The 16225-nt window shown below is 44.7% G+C and overlaps 1 protein-coding gene across 6 annotated transcripts in view; it reads left to right on the top strand.

The window, feature by feature from the left end:
• Positions 1-92: 92 nt before the first annotated feature.
• The window catches only part of ZDHHC3 (zinc finger DHHC-type palmitoyltransferase 3), a 48900-nt gene continuing 32767 nt past the window's right edge, over positions 93-16225 (top strand). The window contains exons 1-2 of one of the 6 annotated variants that reach the window (XM_037527567.1): positions 93-269; positions 14602-14931. In XM_037527567.1, the coding sequence (XP_037383464.1) occupies positions 14626-14931 (306 nt within the window). In that variant the 5' untranslated portion in view covers positions 93-269; positions 14602-14625. Of the gene's footprint in view, positions 270-5841; positions 6186-14220; positions 14353-14601; positions 14932-15349; positions 15448-16225 lie in introns of those variants that run through there. The other 5 variants (XM_037527541.2, XM_037527546.2, XM_037527556.2 and 2 more) reach the window with 5 other exon arrangements.

The raw sequence follows: 16225 nt of genomic DNA, 5'->3' as shown, positions 1-16225 counted from the left end.
CGCTCCCCGCCACCCGCGAGTGCGTCATCAGCCTGCGCGGCGGCCGCTCCTGCAGCCGCGGCCGCTGCCAGTGCCGGGAGCTCGATGGGCTTCTTCTGCGCGCCGCCGCGTGTCTGGCCGAGCCCAGGGAGCCGCGGCGTCGCGTGCTGGGGAGCCATCGCTGCAGCCCGAGGCCGGGTCCCAGGTCGGGGGCTGCAGGGGAGGCCACGGCGGCGGCGGCGGGAGCCCCACCGGAGGCCTGGGACTGGGAAACTGCCTCCGGCTTCACGGTCAGTTGGGAGAGGAAACTAGGGTTGGGTGGAAATGCTGGGCTGAGGTGAGAGGCGCCGGCCAGAGTCGGGCCGGAGGACTCACCGTGGGAGAGGCGCGCGGCGCAGATTGCTCAGCTGGAGTTGAAGTAGCAGGTCGTGGTTGTGATCGAGAGAGAGACAGAGACTGAGACGGACTCTGAGCAAAGGGAAGCGGATATCGTGATTCTCGTTGGGGAGGCGGGGGTAGCTGTCTCCCCTCTCCACCATCCCCACTCCATTTGCCCAGTTTCCAAGATGATTTAAGAGAAGAGGCAGTGAAGCACTCTTTAGGTTCTTCTCGGTGGTACGGATCCGGCTGGTCTGTGGAACATTGTCCCAAAGAGAGTGGGGAGAGTCGGTGGCTCGTGCTGGCGAGGGGCGCGGTGTCCAGGTATCCCCCGTGCTTCCAGTGGCGACTGGAAGCCCCGGTTTTATCTCTGGGATCTGTGGACAGCTGCGGGGCGGGGAGCCAGCCCCTGCCGTCGCTGAGTAGGAGTACGGGCCTTGGATATCCCAAGAGGATACCTGCAAGGTGAATATGGGGTCACTGAAGGAGCCCATTAAGGCGGTGCTCACAGAGTATGGTAGAGATTTTAAAGGGGTCATGTGGACAAATGGGGAAAAGTTAACCCAAAGTAATTTACCAAGGAGATCAGAGGGCTTTTCCAAAGTCCCATTTTTGATAAACCTCTCTGTTTTTGAAAGTGAAAGTAACCGTTAACAGCTTGATCAAGGAATGAACCAGCCTTTCTCAGATAGTGACTTCAGTATACTTTCACAGGTAATTATTGGGAGCCTTCCTTGGATAGGAAGGCTAACTTTGGAACACTAAGATAAGAAAAACATAACTTCTTGGCAGTGGGGAAGGCTCCAAGGCCAACATAACCAAAATACATGGTGGTTAAGAGCTATGATGGTGGGCCTCCCCTGGTGGCACAGCGGTTGAGCGCTGGGCTGTGAAGCTGCGAAGCTGCCCACAGCCTCTGCAGCGACGGTTCGATTCCCGGCCACCAGCGAGGGTCCCACATGGTGCGACAGACCTCCCCTGTCTCACCCGCTGCTCCCCTCAGCAGTGTATTTCGTCAGTCTGCCTGTTCTGTTCCACGCTCTGACTCTGGTGAATTCTCTCACCCTCCCGCGCTTCTGACTGTACCCAGTGCTTGTATGTATGTATGTATGTATGTACAAATAAATAAATAAATAAATCTTTAAAAAAATAAAATAAATTTAAAAAATAAAAAAAAGAGCCATGATGTTGGCACGGATGGGCACAGTGGATGGAAGATGAGTCAAAGAAGGGCACCTGCCTACATTGTTAAGCACTAAACCGCTGAGCCCCCAAATCACTTCTTAGGAAACTGGACATTCGTTGTTTCTTATGTCCCTACATAGTTCTATACAGCTGTAGGGAAAAGGTCTTGTAGGGATGGACTTTGCCCTCCAGGAAAACTGGAAGAGTTGAAGCTGGCAGGATTTTCTCCCCACCTATTGTGGAGTATAGATGCCTTTATGTGTGGCTGGATCCCTGGATTCTATGTGAGGAATTTTGTGTGTTGCGATAACATGGGGCTGCCGGTTTTAAAAATGGTGCTTTGTTCTACAGATTGCTCAAAAAAGGAGAAACCCTGGATGTGGAATTCTAGCAGCTAGAATATCTAAGGGGATTGAGGATTTAAAAAGCAACATCAAATGGACAGATCAGAAAAGACACACAAAGGAAAGTTTGTATTCCATGGAATCATCTTTATATGAAAATCATTTTATGTCTGTTAAACTATAGAACATATATTTGAACTGTTCCCCTGACAGTTGACTAAAGATTTCTTGCTAGAGGAGAGTTGGCAGTATTTGCTAAATAGTATTGTGAACAATGTCTGACATGTTAGGCCAATTAAAAGTGAGAATTTTAGGGCCTCCCTGGTTGTGCAAGGGGTTAAGACGCAACTTATGAAGCTATCCGCAGCCACTGCAACATGAGTTCGATCCCCAGTCAGGGAGCTACCCACATGGCGCAGCAGACCTCTCCTGACTTGCCCACTACTCCCCTCAGCAGTGTATTTCAGTCAATCTGCCTGTTCTGTTCCCCACTCTGTCTCTGGTGAATCCTCTCACCCCCCACACCTCTGGCCTGTACCCCAGTTCTTGTATGTGTAAATAAATAAATCTTTTCTAAAAAAAAAAGTGAGAATTGTAGACAAAATCTTCATGTTAAATTCTCTGCTAAAACAATGACAGCTTTATTAATTTTCTACTTCAATGTAGCCAGAACATTTTTGTCATGTTGGTTGTTAAGATGCATTAGACATTGTTAAAATCCCCGAGTTCAGAGTTCTATTTTGGTCTATTGGAGCAATTCAAAAAGTGTAAGTGGCAGAGTCAGGATTTGAGAGCTGTCTAATTCATTACCATCACCTCATGCTGTCCCTCCTCAGGTTCCATTTCATTCATCAGAGTATTTGGTGAAGGAGGCCTATCTATCTTTGTTATGGAGTCGATGACTGCTCTATAAGCTATTGTTAGTTTTAATTCCAAAAGCAAGGAGTCTGTTCAAGCATAAACTTACATCCCTCTAATCCTTTTTCTAGACGAACATGGAACCGCCTGCTGATGGGAAGTCCCATATTTATTTTACCCCATCCTTTTAGATAAGGGAAAATGTTACATACAAGTCAAGTAGAACTTAACTCAGAGTAGCTGAGGGAAAGCCCTCAACAGCAAAGAAGGCCAATGGATCTCTATAGAAAGTTGAGTTAAGCATGGAGACCCAGATTTCAACCTTATGCCTTACTCCCAGGGTAAGCATCTAGAAGCTTTTCAAACAATTAGAAACATTTGCTGTGAGTCCCTAGTGTTCTCCTGGATCGGAAGAGGCGAGAAGCTGAAAACACATGCCTGGCTAAAAGCAGTTTAGGATTTATTATAGATAGAGCACCTAAGCACTTGAACTAGTACATGCAGAAGACAATAAAATAAAACGGTGAATTGAGACCTGTGGTAATTAGAGGAGAGGCCAACCTATAATAAGGTGCTAATTGTGTATGCCAGGTATCCAGGGCAAGAGGTAAAGAGCCGCTGCTAGCCACTAGCGGGCAACAATAACAGTGTAGAGCAGAAAATGTCCCACCTAACCTTGGTTAATTAAAGCAATAAAAGGTGGTTACAGAAGAGCTGCAGGGCAGTGTTGATTCTTGGTGCTGAAGTTGCAGAGAGCTCGTAAAAGCCCAGCAAGGGACATCTTACCCCAGGTCTTAAACAGAGGTAGACAAGTTGTAAGCCTTTTTCTCTGCATTCACAATTAGTCTAGCACCCCCAGAATAGCACAAGTTGTGCTATTTTCTTGATAGATTTATTTCCTTTAAACACTCTATCTGTCCTACCTGTACCTTGTCTTAAATAATCTATGCAGGGCCTCCCTGGTGGTGCAAGGGGTTGAGATGCAACCTATGAGGCTATCCACAGCCACTGAAGCACGGGTTCGATCCCTGGGCAGGGAGCTGCCCACATGGTGCAGCAGACCTCTCCTGACTCGCCCACTGCTCCCCTCAGCAGTGTATTTCAGTCAGTCTGCCTGTTCTGTTCCCCACTCTGTCTCTGGTGAATCCTCTCACCCCCCACACCTCTGGCCTGTACCCCAGTTCTTGTATGTATAAATAAATCTTTAAAGAAAAAAAATAACCTATGCAAACAAGCTGCCATCATCTGGCCAGCAGAGCTGCTTTTGTCTTGTGACTCTAGAAATTCTATCTTGGGATTACAGTGATAGAAAAGTTCATAGGAATGCATGGGTAAAGCTTATTCTCTCTCAGAGAAAAAGTCTTCCCATGTATTTCCTTTTGAGAGAGTGACAGGAGACTTCCTATGTCTCTCTTTAGGGCATATGTGACTAAATGGGGTCATATATCCTGATTGGCAAATCTGTAAATATTTAAACACATATATGTACTCTGCTGGCCTTAGAAAGTAACAGAATCCAAAGTAGAAATGGAAGAGTAATATCTGAATACTAACTTCTTGAGGGGAAAAAAGGAGGCGTTTCAGCCTCTAGTTTCTTCCTGTTTTTTGCATTTTTTTTTAATGACTTGTTTTCCTCTTTAGAAACATATTCCCAGAGAAACATGGTCATTCCAGGTTCTCAACTATGAAAGTGAGAAGGTTACAGTAGAATTTTTCACCTCACTGATCCAGAAATATCAGAAAAACACCATCTTTTGATAGTCTCTTCTAAACTCTAACCTTCCTGGTATGGAGATATTTGCAACTGGACTCTGAATTTTCTGGGCCACCTGGACTAGAATATTTCTTCTTGTGCATCAGCAGAGATGGAATCTCTTTGGGTGGGATCCACTTCCCACCTGAGGAAAATAAGCCTAGTGGAATAAGTACAGTTCTGGCCACAGTTCTGTTGCAAAAAGTTTTGACTTTGCTATGTACAAAGTGTCTTTCTAAACCAAAAAATAGTAGCAGAGAATCCGGAAAGGCAGGTTGGTTTGGAAGATTACCATCTATGATGGAAAGATTCTTGGGTGTTTATTCCAGAGAATTGGAGTTGGCCCCTGAGAGTTAACCTCTCTATGCCTCATTTTACCCTAACATGCTTCTATTACCAAGTTGTAAAATTCCGAGTAGATTCTGGGTATACAAATATTTGAACACTGAAAAATGGTCATATTTAATTTTGGATTTTCAGATTTTCTCTTTTGTAATATTTGATGTATTTTGATAGTGCTTTTTCCACCATCACCCCCCCAAAAAATTAAATGCATGAATAAAAGGAAATGGTAATAACATGCCATATTAGAGCGAAAAAACTGAACATGCTCTGGAAAATTGCCAATAGACAGGCATTGATGGGAATGTCTTTTTGAATGTTAACAAAGTTAAGGGTAAAGTTTTGGTAAAAATATAGAATCCAGGAAATTAACAAAGAAAATGTTGAATTTGTTCCTAAGAACAAAGGAACCATAATAGCCCTGCACGAGACCTTAGTAATCATCTCAGCCTTCCCTCTTGTTTTATAGATGAGGAAACTATCGCTTCTCGGCCTTTTGGCTAAGATGAAGTGTATATATGAGGAAACTGAGGTCCAGGGAGAATAACTATCTTGTCCCAAATCACAAGGTTAGCTGCAAGTAGAATTCTGATCTCTTGACTCTAAGCCCATCTTCATTCTAATTCACACTGGCCTCCTGCCTATCTCCAAAGTTCTTTAACAAATGCCAGAGAGTCCCTTGCTGGCAGGCAGGAACTTGAACTTGAACTGACAAAAGCACACCAGCTTCATTGCCTCAGTCCCAGGCTTCTCCCAAGGCCCTACTCTTGCATTGCTACATGAGTGCCTTGGACAAATAGGGTCAGCAGAGACCTAAAAGCTAAGTGTCTCCCCTTCTTCAAATCTGGTACATTTGCAATAACTGCTTCACTCTTCTCTTCCCTAGCTCTTTCAAATCTCTCCAAACATTTTTGGTTTTAGTCCCTAAAATAGCCAAAGTCTTGCCTGGGTGATGTCACAGTGGCTGCATACCTGCGCATGGCACAATGTGGGGTCAGGTGCAATTTTCAACACCCTCAGGTGGGAACCTTTGTGGGTTGGTCTCTACCTAGCATGGGTAGTACTTGCAGAACAAGCAGTGTGCTGGAATTTGGCCCCACAGGAAGTATTCCCCAGCAGAAGCAAATTATAAGGATTCGATCTTAGGGTGATTCTCCTGGCTAAAGCTTCACAGCCCTCCTGCTTTCCTAGATTAAGGCAGGACCAGTCTTCTAAATGTTGGCTGACATTCAGCTGGGGCAATGCCTTCAAGTACAAATGCTTAACTTCAGGCCCGTGAATACCGCTGCATGTGGCCCACCATAGCACCATCTCTGTATAACCATGTATGGGCAAGAGAGACAGCTGTAAGTAACCCAGGTCATTGGTGGTACCTTCCTTCTCCCTTTTTTCTAGTTACTGAGCAGAATGAATGGTTGTAGTGAGTTGTTATAAGTAGATTCTAGGATGAGAGCAGGTGTGGAAGTGTATCCATGCTCCCCTGCTTCCTCGAAGTATGAATTTAGGCAAGTCTCATCATGCCTCAGTCTTCCTATCTCTAAAGGGAGTTTGGGAAAGTCAGCGCATGTACCCACAAGAGAGAGTAGGTGTGCAGATCAACCAGGGTGAGATGTGCCCAGCCGGTAGTAGATTTCTGGAAAGTCAATGCTCCACTCTCCATTCACTGCCCCATTGCAAAATGCCCATCTTAGAACCTACCCTGACAGAGACCAGAAGGCAGCTTAATGTCAAATGAGATCATGTACATGATAAAAGCTTCCACATACCTTGGACTATCACATTCCTTGACAAATACTGAGTAGCTATATCAGTAAAATATTGTTCCCTCTTTAAAGATTTTCCTGCTGGATTGCAGACTTCCTGAATTAATGCAGGGAGAGGCAGCTTAAACAAGTGGTAGAGCCTAACTGACGGGCCAAGTAAAGGAAGCGGCCACCACGTTCATTTTAAGATTTATTTATACAAGCACTGTGTACAGTCAGAAGCGCAGGAGGGTGAGAGAATTCACCAGAGCCAGAGTGAGGAACAGAACAGGCAGACTGACGAAATACACTGCTAAGGGGAGCAGCAGGCAGGGCAGGAGAGGTCTGCGCGCCATGTGGGACCCTCGCCTGCAGCCGGGGATCGAACCGTTGCTGCAAAGGCTGCGGGCATCTTCGCAACCCAGTGCTCAACCACTGCGCCACCAGGGGAGGCGCACTGCCACTGCTTTCAACATCTCATGGAAGATCAACTGACTCCTTAAGCTTAATCTCTTCTCCCTTACCATCTGTAGAATAGGCTGGAACAGACTTTGGAAGAGGCCATCTAGTCCCTGCAGTCTCTTTCCAAAGACTGTGTTTTTGAGGGCCAAAGCGTATGGGGTAGCCTAGTCAGCATCATGCTCCATTAAACAGGTAACTGCCAGAAGTAGAAGAAAGAATGCCAAAAGTGAAATAAAGAATGTTCTTTTCCCTTAAGAATGGGTATGATAGGCTCCGAGGAGCTAGTGGAAGGAAAGTCTACGTAGAGTCCATTTCTTGGTTTTTCAAAAAAGAGTCACAGCGCTTAGAGATCTATCCTATACTCGCACTTTAGAGAGGGAGACAGTCCAACTGTGTGTGAGCGAGTAGGCAGCAGAACTCCTATTCCTGCTTGGTCATTCCTCCCTTCCCCCTCTGGCAAAGGAGTCCATGTGCTGAACTCAAAGTGTGGTCTGTGGTGGCAAGCAGGGCTGGTTTTGAATCCTGGCTTCACCCCTTACTTCATATGACCTGAAGCGTATTCCCCAGACTTCTGCCCTTCATTCTTCTCTTCACATGGATAATAAAAGCTACTATGCTGGGTATTTGTAAGAATTAAAAGATGCTGCTTTATGTAAATCCATCATAACATGCTTTCAGTTAATGTTGGTACCCATCCATCCCCATTCCTGTAGACACACAAAACATTACGTATTTTGTCTAAAATGTATGTTTTTGACAAAATCTCAAATGGATCTCAGTCTCCTTAACTATAAAGCAGAGGAGTTTGACTAAAATTTATTAATGGCGCACAGACCTCTCCTGCCGTGCCCGCTGCTCCCCTCAGCAGTGTACTTCGGTCCTTCTGTCTGTTCTGCTCCCCACTCTGGCTCTGGTGAATTCTCTCACCCCCCTGCACTTCTGACTATACCCAATGCTTGTATAAATAAATAAATCTTTTTAAAAAATAATAAAATAAAATTTATTAGATGGTCTTAAGGTTCCTTCCAACTTGAAAATTCTGACTCAGATAGTGTGTTTTGTTTTTCTAGTCAAGCTTATGCATGGTCTGTTTTAGACTTGTCTCATTAATTTTTCTCATTGTTGAAGTGTATAATAAATCACACCCAGAAAAAGAGTATATTTCCCAAATAGCAGTAGACAGTTTCAGCTGATCCCCAACATCTGTGACATATATCTTCCTACATATAGGGAGAGATTTTTTAATAAATCTAGAAAGCCAGGAAGTGGTAAACTAGGTAGTTATAAGTACAGTGGTCATTGTAGTAAGGAGAAGAACTTAGCCTCCATGAGCTGTCCAAATCCCTAACTTCTGAAATAAAGAGCCATTGTTAGGAATCTGTATTTGTGTGCAGGAGTGGATTTTATAAGAATGTGACTGGTTATGAGGCAGAAGCAAATTTGGTTTCCTGATCATGTCCTGATTTCCTCAGTGAATTTTAATGTATATAAGGTTTGGTTTGGGGTGTGATATTTCCCTCTCTTTGATACTATTTATTTAGTTTTTGCTGAAGGTTGAATATGGCAGTGACAAGAGGCAGGTAGAGAGAGGCAGACTCTCCTTTTGAAGGAAAAACAATGTATGCTTGTTGGTAAAGATCTTACAGACTAGGCCAGGGAGCTCTCTGCCTGTCTGAACACCTTCCTTTGACTGACAGGGTGTGACATGGAAGATAAGGTACCTTTCCTCTAGAGCACACCCTTACTTTATAGAATAGTGACTCATTCTGTTTTTTTCTGAAACAATGATTTCTAAAATGATTCATGGTTCATTCTTTGTTTTTCTGAGAATCATCTAAAAAATGAGTGTAAAATTTATAATGCTTTTGGATCCTTACACAAATTAAGAGAATTATGGCTCAGATAAGTTAATTTTCTGCTTGATCAGATTCATTTCTAAAGTTTCCAGGCATGGACCATTTATTAATCTTTGAAGTTGTCAGACTGGTTTGTGAATACTTTTGTGCTTTTAGTCTATCACTCTAAAATGTGAGTTCGAAAAGAGGCAAACACTATATTCTTATGACAGTATGACTTAAACCATAGGTTATTGCAATGCTCATTAGGATGAATTTCAACTGAGAATTATGACAGAAATATCAGAAAACATGCTACCTTCTTTCCATGTATTTTTCAAATAACTATTTAAAGGCAAACTGAGTTATTTAACTATCTAATTAAAAAATTAGTTTAGGTGAGAATTCAATGTTTAGGGCAAGTTTAAGAGAATTCCGGGCCAGCCCCCCAATAGCAGTCCACAATGATACTAAATGTATTAAAATTTAAAATGTTGACCTGAAATGAATTTTGACCTAATTTAAAAGTTTAAGGGTTTCTACTGCCTTGCTGATGTTCATGACATCTGCTAAGGAGCTGATGAAACTGAGTTTCTACTATATAATTCCTACCAGTAAGAACCCAGGAAGTGTAATCCCAAAGGTTTTTGTTGTTGTTTATTTATTAAAATGATCTTTATCTCTAAGGGAAAAATAATTACACCTGATTTTGAGTTTGTCAAACTTGTACCTGCAGATACTTCACGTAGCCCTTACTGGTTAGAATCATTGCCCTTTGTTACTTTAATCTATGAATCCCTGTGTGGATGGGTGTGGTCTTTTAGGAAAGTAATCTTTACTGTACTTTGAGATACTTCAAGGATTTGATTTTTGATCTAGCTGAACTAGTCCATGACTTCACTATAGGATCTTGTCCTCAGGAAAGCAGGTGAAGTAGGACCTGTTAACAATCTAAGAGGTGCTGGGGTTCTTGGGACACTGTCTGGATTGAGAATAGTGGAATTTGGGGCTTTCCTACATCTAATACAGAACTTTAAGTATTATGTGACAGTCATGTTTTGACCCCTGTTCATAAAGCAGGAACTTTGGGGCAGTTTTTTAGGGCATGTGATGGATTTATAAGGATTCGCCCCTCATTCAACAAAAGATGATTAACTAATGCCTGGTTGCTGGATTCTGTCCATCACTAATGGTCAACACTTGCCCGTCCAGGAGTCCAGCCTAGCCAACCCACCAATGGGTCACAGTGGGATGGGGCCTGTGAGTTTGACCTTAGTTAGCATCACCCTTTTTGAATCCTTGGAGCTACCTAGCCATGGATAGGCTGCACTTTTTCTTTCTGGGCTCTCTGGCTCTCTGGCTCTCCCTCCGCTTCTCTTGGCTAATATAAATACTGTAGCCATGGCCCACAAGAGTAAACAACAGGGCCTCCCCGGTGGTGCAGTGGGTTGAACACAGTGCTGTGACACTGTCCGCAGCCCCTGCAGTGTGGGTTCGATTCCCGGCCGGCCAGGGAGATTCCCACATGGCGAGGCAGACCTCTCCTGTCTTGCCCGCTGCTCGCCCCAGCAGTGTATTTCATCAGTCTGCCTGTTCTGTTCCCCGCTCTGTCTCTGGTGAATCCTCTTACCCTCCCGCTTCTCTGGCCTGTACCCCAGCTATTGTATAAATAAAAAATAAATCTTGGGGGAAAAAAAAAAGTACTGCCAAACAGTGGTTTTAAAAACTTTAAAAAATATAAAAGAATGAACAACAGAATTGAAAATGACAATGTAACAAAATGTAGGTACCTGCCATCAGGCATGTAATCCTAATGGCAGGAGGGCAGAAAAGCCTGAAAATTATTTACCCTACAATCCACCCCTCAGGGTTTTTTGTTATACAGTCTACATATAAGTTATATACATTTTTTTAGCAAACACTGTAGCCATGGCCCACAAAAGAAAATAGAATATAACTGAATACATAACAATGAAACAATATAACAGAACACAAATAAGTCCAGGCAGGGCACCAACCTAGTGGCAAAAGACAAGAGTATTGGCACCAGCAGATGATCAACCACTGTTGCTGCTGAAGGCACTGCTCATGCGAGGTGGGGGTGGAGTCCACAAAACCTGTATGGAGCTTGTTTAGGACATCCTTTCCCCCTAAGGCTATGAGTCTTTTCACTTAAGACTTTCTTGGCTCCAGGGCTTAGTCCCTTCCCTTCTCTGGGTCTCAGTGTATACCTCTATCCGGACATGAATTATTAACATGGCAAAACCTTCTTATAAAACCTTGCACCCCCCCAAATAAAGTATGAATTATTTTAATTAATTAAAACACAATGTGATCTTTGTTCCCTTTCTTGGAAAACTATCACTTAGAGAAACAGAAATTCAATTCCACCAAACAGGTTATATATATGGGGGATTGCTAACTGCAGACAGAATGGAGAAGGAAGACAAAGAGGACACAGATTTGCAATATTATTGTCCAAATAGGGTTTTCGTATGAGGCGGAGAGCCCAGTGTGTATTTTTGTGCACCCTGAGGACATCATTATCTAACACACACAGTAATTGATGTTCCCAGCAGTGACTAGATCATTCCAAAGAAATGGATGGTTCATGTACTTGAGACAGGAACAGTTATAATGTCTTTTTTGGTTGTCTATGATTTTGCTTTTAAGACTTCCATCTTAGGGCCTCCCCAGTGGCGCAGCGGTTGAGCACTGGGTTGCGGGGCTGCCCGCGGCCTCTGCAGCGCCGGTTCGATCCCCGGCTGCTCCCCGGCCACAGGAGGAGGGTCCCACATGGCGCGCAGACCTCTCCTGCCGCCCGCCGCCCCCCCCCCCCCCGCCCCCAGCAGTATACTTCGGTCCCTCTGCCTGTTCTGCTCCCCACTCTGGCTCTGGTGAATTCTCTCACCCTCCCGTGCTTCTGACTGTACCCAGTGCTTGTATAGATAGATAGATAGATAGATAGATAGATAGATAGATAGATAGATAGATAGATAGATAGATAGATAGATAGATAGATAAAAAAAAAAAAAAAAAAAGACTTCCATCTTAACTATCCAAATGGCTAAATGGCTCAGATGTTACTGCTATGAACAAGCTGCAGTTACCTGGGAAACTTAACTTTTGTAGAAGGACCTATTCCTCAGCAGAACCACGCATATGAAACATAACTCCAATTGAGTCATTGCCTTATGTGCCATCAAAAATGAATGATTGTCAGAGGACAGAATACAGTCAACTACTCTGACTATACCATCAGCTTAATCTCTGGGCATATCTAAACAGGAGCACTGCTCTAAAATGTATTTCCAGTGATCGTGCATTTCCAAAAACTGCACCATTTCACTTCTGACAATTGAAGAACAGTTTGATGAAGTGCACAGGTTATGGTGAGAGGCCTCTGAGGCTGTAGAGGACAGGAGGTTATGCTGCCACAGACATGGGTGTGGGTGAGTTGTAACCTTAACCATCTCTGTCACCCCCAGTGTCCTGAAGGGAAAGCCGGCGTTGGGATGGATCTCAGTTACTTATCAGTTCAACTACCTAGAACCAGTGGTCAGCAACTCTGTAAAGAATCCGAGAGTAAATACTTCAGGCTTGAGAGTCACCGTCTGTCACAACTCCCCATTCTGCCATTATATTGTAAAAACAGATGTTGGCAGTACCTGATCAAATGCTCTGGCTCTGGGCCAATAAATTGGCTTAGCGTTTATATAGTAATTGTGGGGACATCAGTCATATACATACAAATCTCTGCAGCAGTGGGAAATTCAAGAGAATGATCTGAAGTTTATCAAAATGTTGAGCTTTAATCAGGTTATGAATCTTTGTGGGATTTTAGCTTTTGACTGGTTTGGTTTGGGTTGAATAGTTTAGAATTTTAGAATTTGCTGACCATAGGTCAAGTCCCAGATTTCCCTGGTCTGTGATCTGCTGCTGTCCTTCGTTTGGCAGCTGAGAAGGCCTCCCCTGCATCAGGTGTCACCAGCAGCACTAATCGCCACTGTCTTCTGGAGAGCACAAGGTTGCTTTATTAAAACATGCTTGAGGTTATTAGAAAATTTTCTAGTTGATGGACCATGGCTGTTCTGTATGTGTTATGATTTTTTGTTCCTTGTGATTTCTTGTTCCCTCGCTCCCACTACAGTGTGCCCGGAATGTGATAGTCACTCGGAGTGTTTGGTCAGTGTTCCTTTGCACAGTTACACAGTATACATTTAACTGCCTCTTGGCCCTTAATTCTCAGCCATCCCAGGGGCAGGCAACCCTGGCCTTATTCTTGCCTTATTGGTCCGTGCAACTTTGAGTCTAGTGTGTCATTTTGAGTGGTAGTTACTGTTCTGCCCTCAGCTTTCCAGACGCCTCTTTATTTTCCATGTTGGTGCCGTTTTCAACCCAGGTGCCCTTTTTTTAATAGGTCAGGGGGGTGTGAGGACAGTGGAGGAAAAAGGAAAATGGGTAAAAAGGGTATAAAGAACCCGGCACAACCACTTCACAACCACAAGCTTGCACTTGTCCTTCAGAGCCACCATCTTTTGAAAAAACACATTTAGCCAGTGCTGCTCTTGAATGATTCCCACTGCTGGGAAGTTACTTGAGTTCTCAAAAGACAGATGTCACTTAACTATGCTACAAATAGCTTTTCCATGGCACCTGTATCTGGTGAGAAATCTAATTTGTGATGCCCGGCCACTGAGTTTAAGATAAAGAATTGAAGGAAGGAAATCTTGTACTTGCTCTGTCCTGCAGCATGTGCTGTGGACGGACTTTAGTTTTTGATTCTTCATCGCTCTGTTGCTGTCTCAGAGACTCCTGCTGCAGCTGTGAGGAAGAAAGGCACGTTGCTCAGCACTTGTTTCTGAAGGAATGAATGTCTTTCCAAGAGAGAATCCGGAGCACCATCTGTGACTCGTACCGGGTGTTCCAGCATGTAGCATTCAGCAAGCACCTCCAGGCCCTGGACCCTCCACCAGCCCCATGAAGAGGGGGCTGGGGGTGGGATGTGGCATTTTCATAGATGAGCCCCTCAGCCAGGCATGAGAAAGTATCTTTGGGCTCATTGTCCCTACTTTGCCCCATCACCCACATGGGGAGCAGACCTCAGAGATGCTCATATTCCGAGAAAATAACCCATTTTGTCCATAAAACTAAAAAGCCTGGCTTGTTTCAAGAATGTCCCCCATCCTCGTCACTGTTTTCCCTTTATCGTTAGCTAATCCAGTACGGTGAGGTAGGATGTCTTAAGGGTTGCAGTTTAAGGCCAATCCTAGGTAACCACCACTTTCCTGTTACCCCCAAACAGCCTCAACGTATGGGGTCAAGAGAGTTTTACCAGAAGACTTGGTGCTCAGCAACCCCTTCCCAAACCTGTGCCTTTGTCCAACATGTAAACATATCTGTGGAGACACTGCCTAGCCAGTGGGTCCTTAATGAATGAGAAGACCTGGGTTTCAGTCCTGCCTCTTAAATTGGTATGTTGCTGCCAGTCTGATCTTGGCATTTGCCCTAGACAGCCCCCTTCTGTTAGCCACCATGTAAAATGTAAAGGCTTTGGCCCTATTTCACAAGGGCTAAATTACCTCGGGAGTTAATTTAGGCACCTTTCCACAAAAGGTTTCCACATAAATACTCATAGCTCCCTTTAGAAAGATAATTCTTTCATGTCTTCTTGATGACAAGACAACATCAAATTTCTGGGTTCTTTCCTCTTTCTCTTCCAGATGCCAGTATGGACAGAATAGCTTATGATGCTTATCCCCACCCACCACTTCCGAGACATTGAGCGGAAACCAGAATACCTCCAGCCGGAGAAGTGCGTCCCACCTCCCCATCCCAGTCCTGTGGGAACCATGTGGTTTATCCGAGACGGCTGTGGCATCGCCTGTGCCATCGTCACCTGGTTTCTGGTCCTCTATGCAGAGTTTGTGGTCCTCTTTGTCATGCTGATCCCATCCCGAGACTACGTGTACAGCATCATCAATGGAATTGTGTTCAACCTACTGGCCTTCTTGGCTCTGGCCTCCCACTGCCGGGCCATGCTGACGGACCCCGTGAGTATGTCTGGGCTTGTTTTGACCAGCCCACACTCTCCTCTGGCCCTGGCATGGCCACCGCCTGCATGAGTCCCCTGACCTTGGGAATGTGGAGAACTGGAGGGCTGGGGTTAAGGTGGGAAACTGGACTAAGGCCCTACTGAGGGAACACCATCTGGACCACAGCCTATCTGTCTTGGTGGAATGAGACCAGATGTACTCTGAGGTATTTGTTGATTGCGCCTGCTCTGTGGGAGGGGTTTGCTGTAGGGGAAACTAGCCTCTAGTTAGAAAGGCACAGTCAGATAACGGTGGAGACTGGAGCCAGATGATCAGAACAGAAAGCATGTTGGGGGGTTGGGTCAGGACAGGGCTGCTCAGTGGAGGTAGGACTGGAGCTAGGTGGATTTGAAATTAAAGCCATATCCAATTCCAGGAACCTGCACGGAAATGGCCTTCACTTTGTTTGGGCGAGGCTCATCTTTTCCTGAAAAGCTGGACAAGCCTGTTTCAGGCCGCAGCAAGTGCCTCTTGGTGAATATCAGTGGGTAAAGCGGTGGTGTTCTGCCCGATGACTTAGCTAAATACACCAAGCTGTGCAAGTGGCTATTGAATGTTGTGTACCCTGGTATTAAATCCTCCATTCCTGTTCATTATCTCGTATGGGAAAAGCAAGAGAGTGCGTTATTTGATAAAGACCGCCGATGGCTTAATTATCTCAGTGTGTTGGACAAGTGTGTTTAAATTAAGAGAGGGAGAGTACTGCTAATGGTGTGGCCCTGGCCACACAGATTTCATGTCTGTGAGCCCCAGGGAAAGCACAGTAACAGTGATGGGTCCTGAACTAGTTTCCTTCTCCAAAGGCTCCATTTCCTGCTGGCTCAGCTGGTGAATTGTTAATCTGTCCCAAAGGGAAGCCGCTTTCCCAGCTCAATTTCATGCCAGCAACCTGTCCAGACAGTGCCTCTCCTCATGCACGTGCCTCAGGAGATCACACACACCAGCAGGCAGGGCTTCTTGGCCTCGTGTTAGTGCCACCTCTGGGATCAGAGTAGCATGCAGGAAATGAAGTGCATGACTATGGCCATATGTGCACCCAAACAAAAGGGCATAAAAGAGTTTTCCATCAGTGACACTTTGATCATGTTGAAAATAAGTTAAAGGTTTATTCAGAAATTTTTATGATGCCCTTGCTGTTGGAAATATAGAAATAAAAGATACTGTTTTGCTCACCCCCAGACACTGTTCACACCCTCAAGGTGCCCAGCATCTAGAGAAGGCAGGTGAGACTAGTCCTATGTGATGGAGGCCA

This window comes from Talpa occidentalis, unplaced genomic scaffold (genome assembly GCF_014898055.3).
Source record: "Talpa occidentalis isolate TD23 unplaced genomic scaffold, MPIMG_talOcc4v2.1 talOcc4.10, whole genome shotgun sequence".
In the NCBI taxonomy this organism is placed as follows: Eukaryota; Metazoa; Chordata; class Mammalia; order Eulipotyphla; family Talpidae; genus Talpa; species Talpa occidentalis.
This window is presented reverse-complemented; position numbering and strand designations above follow the sequence as displayed.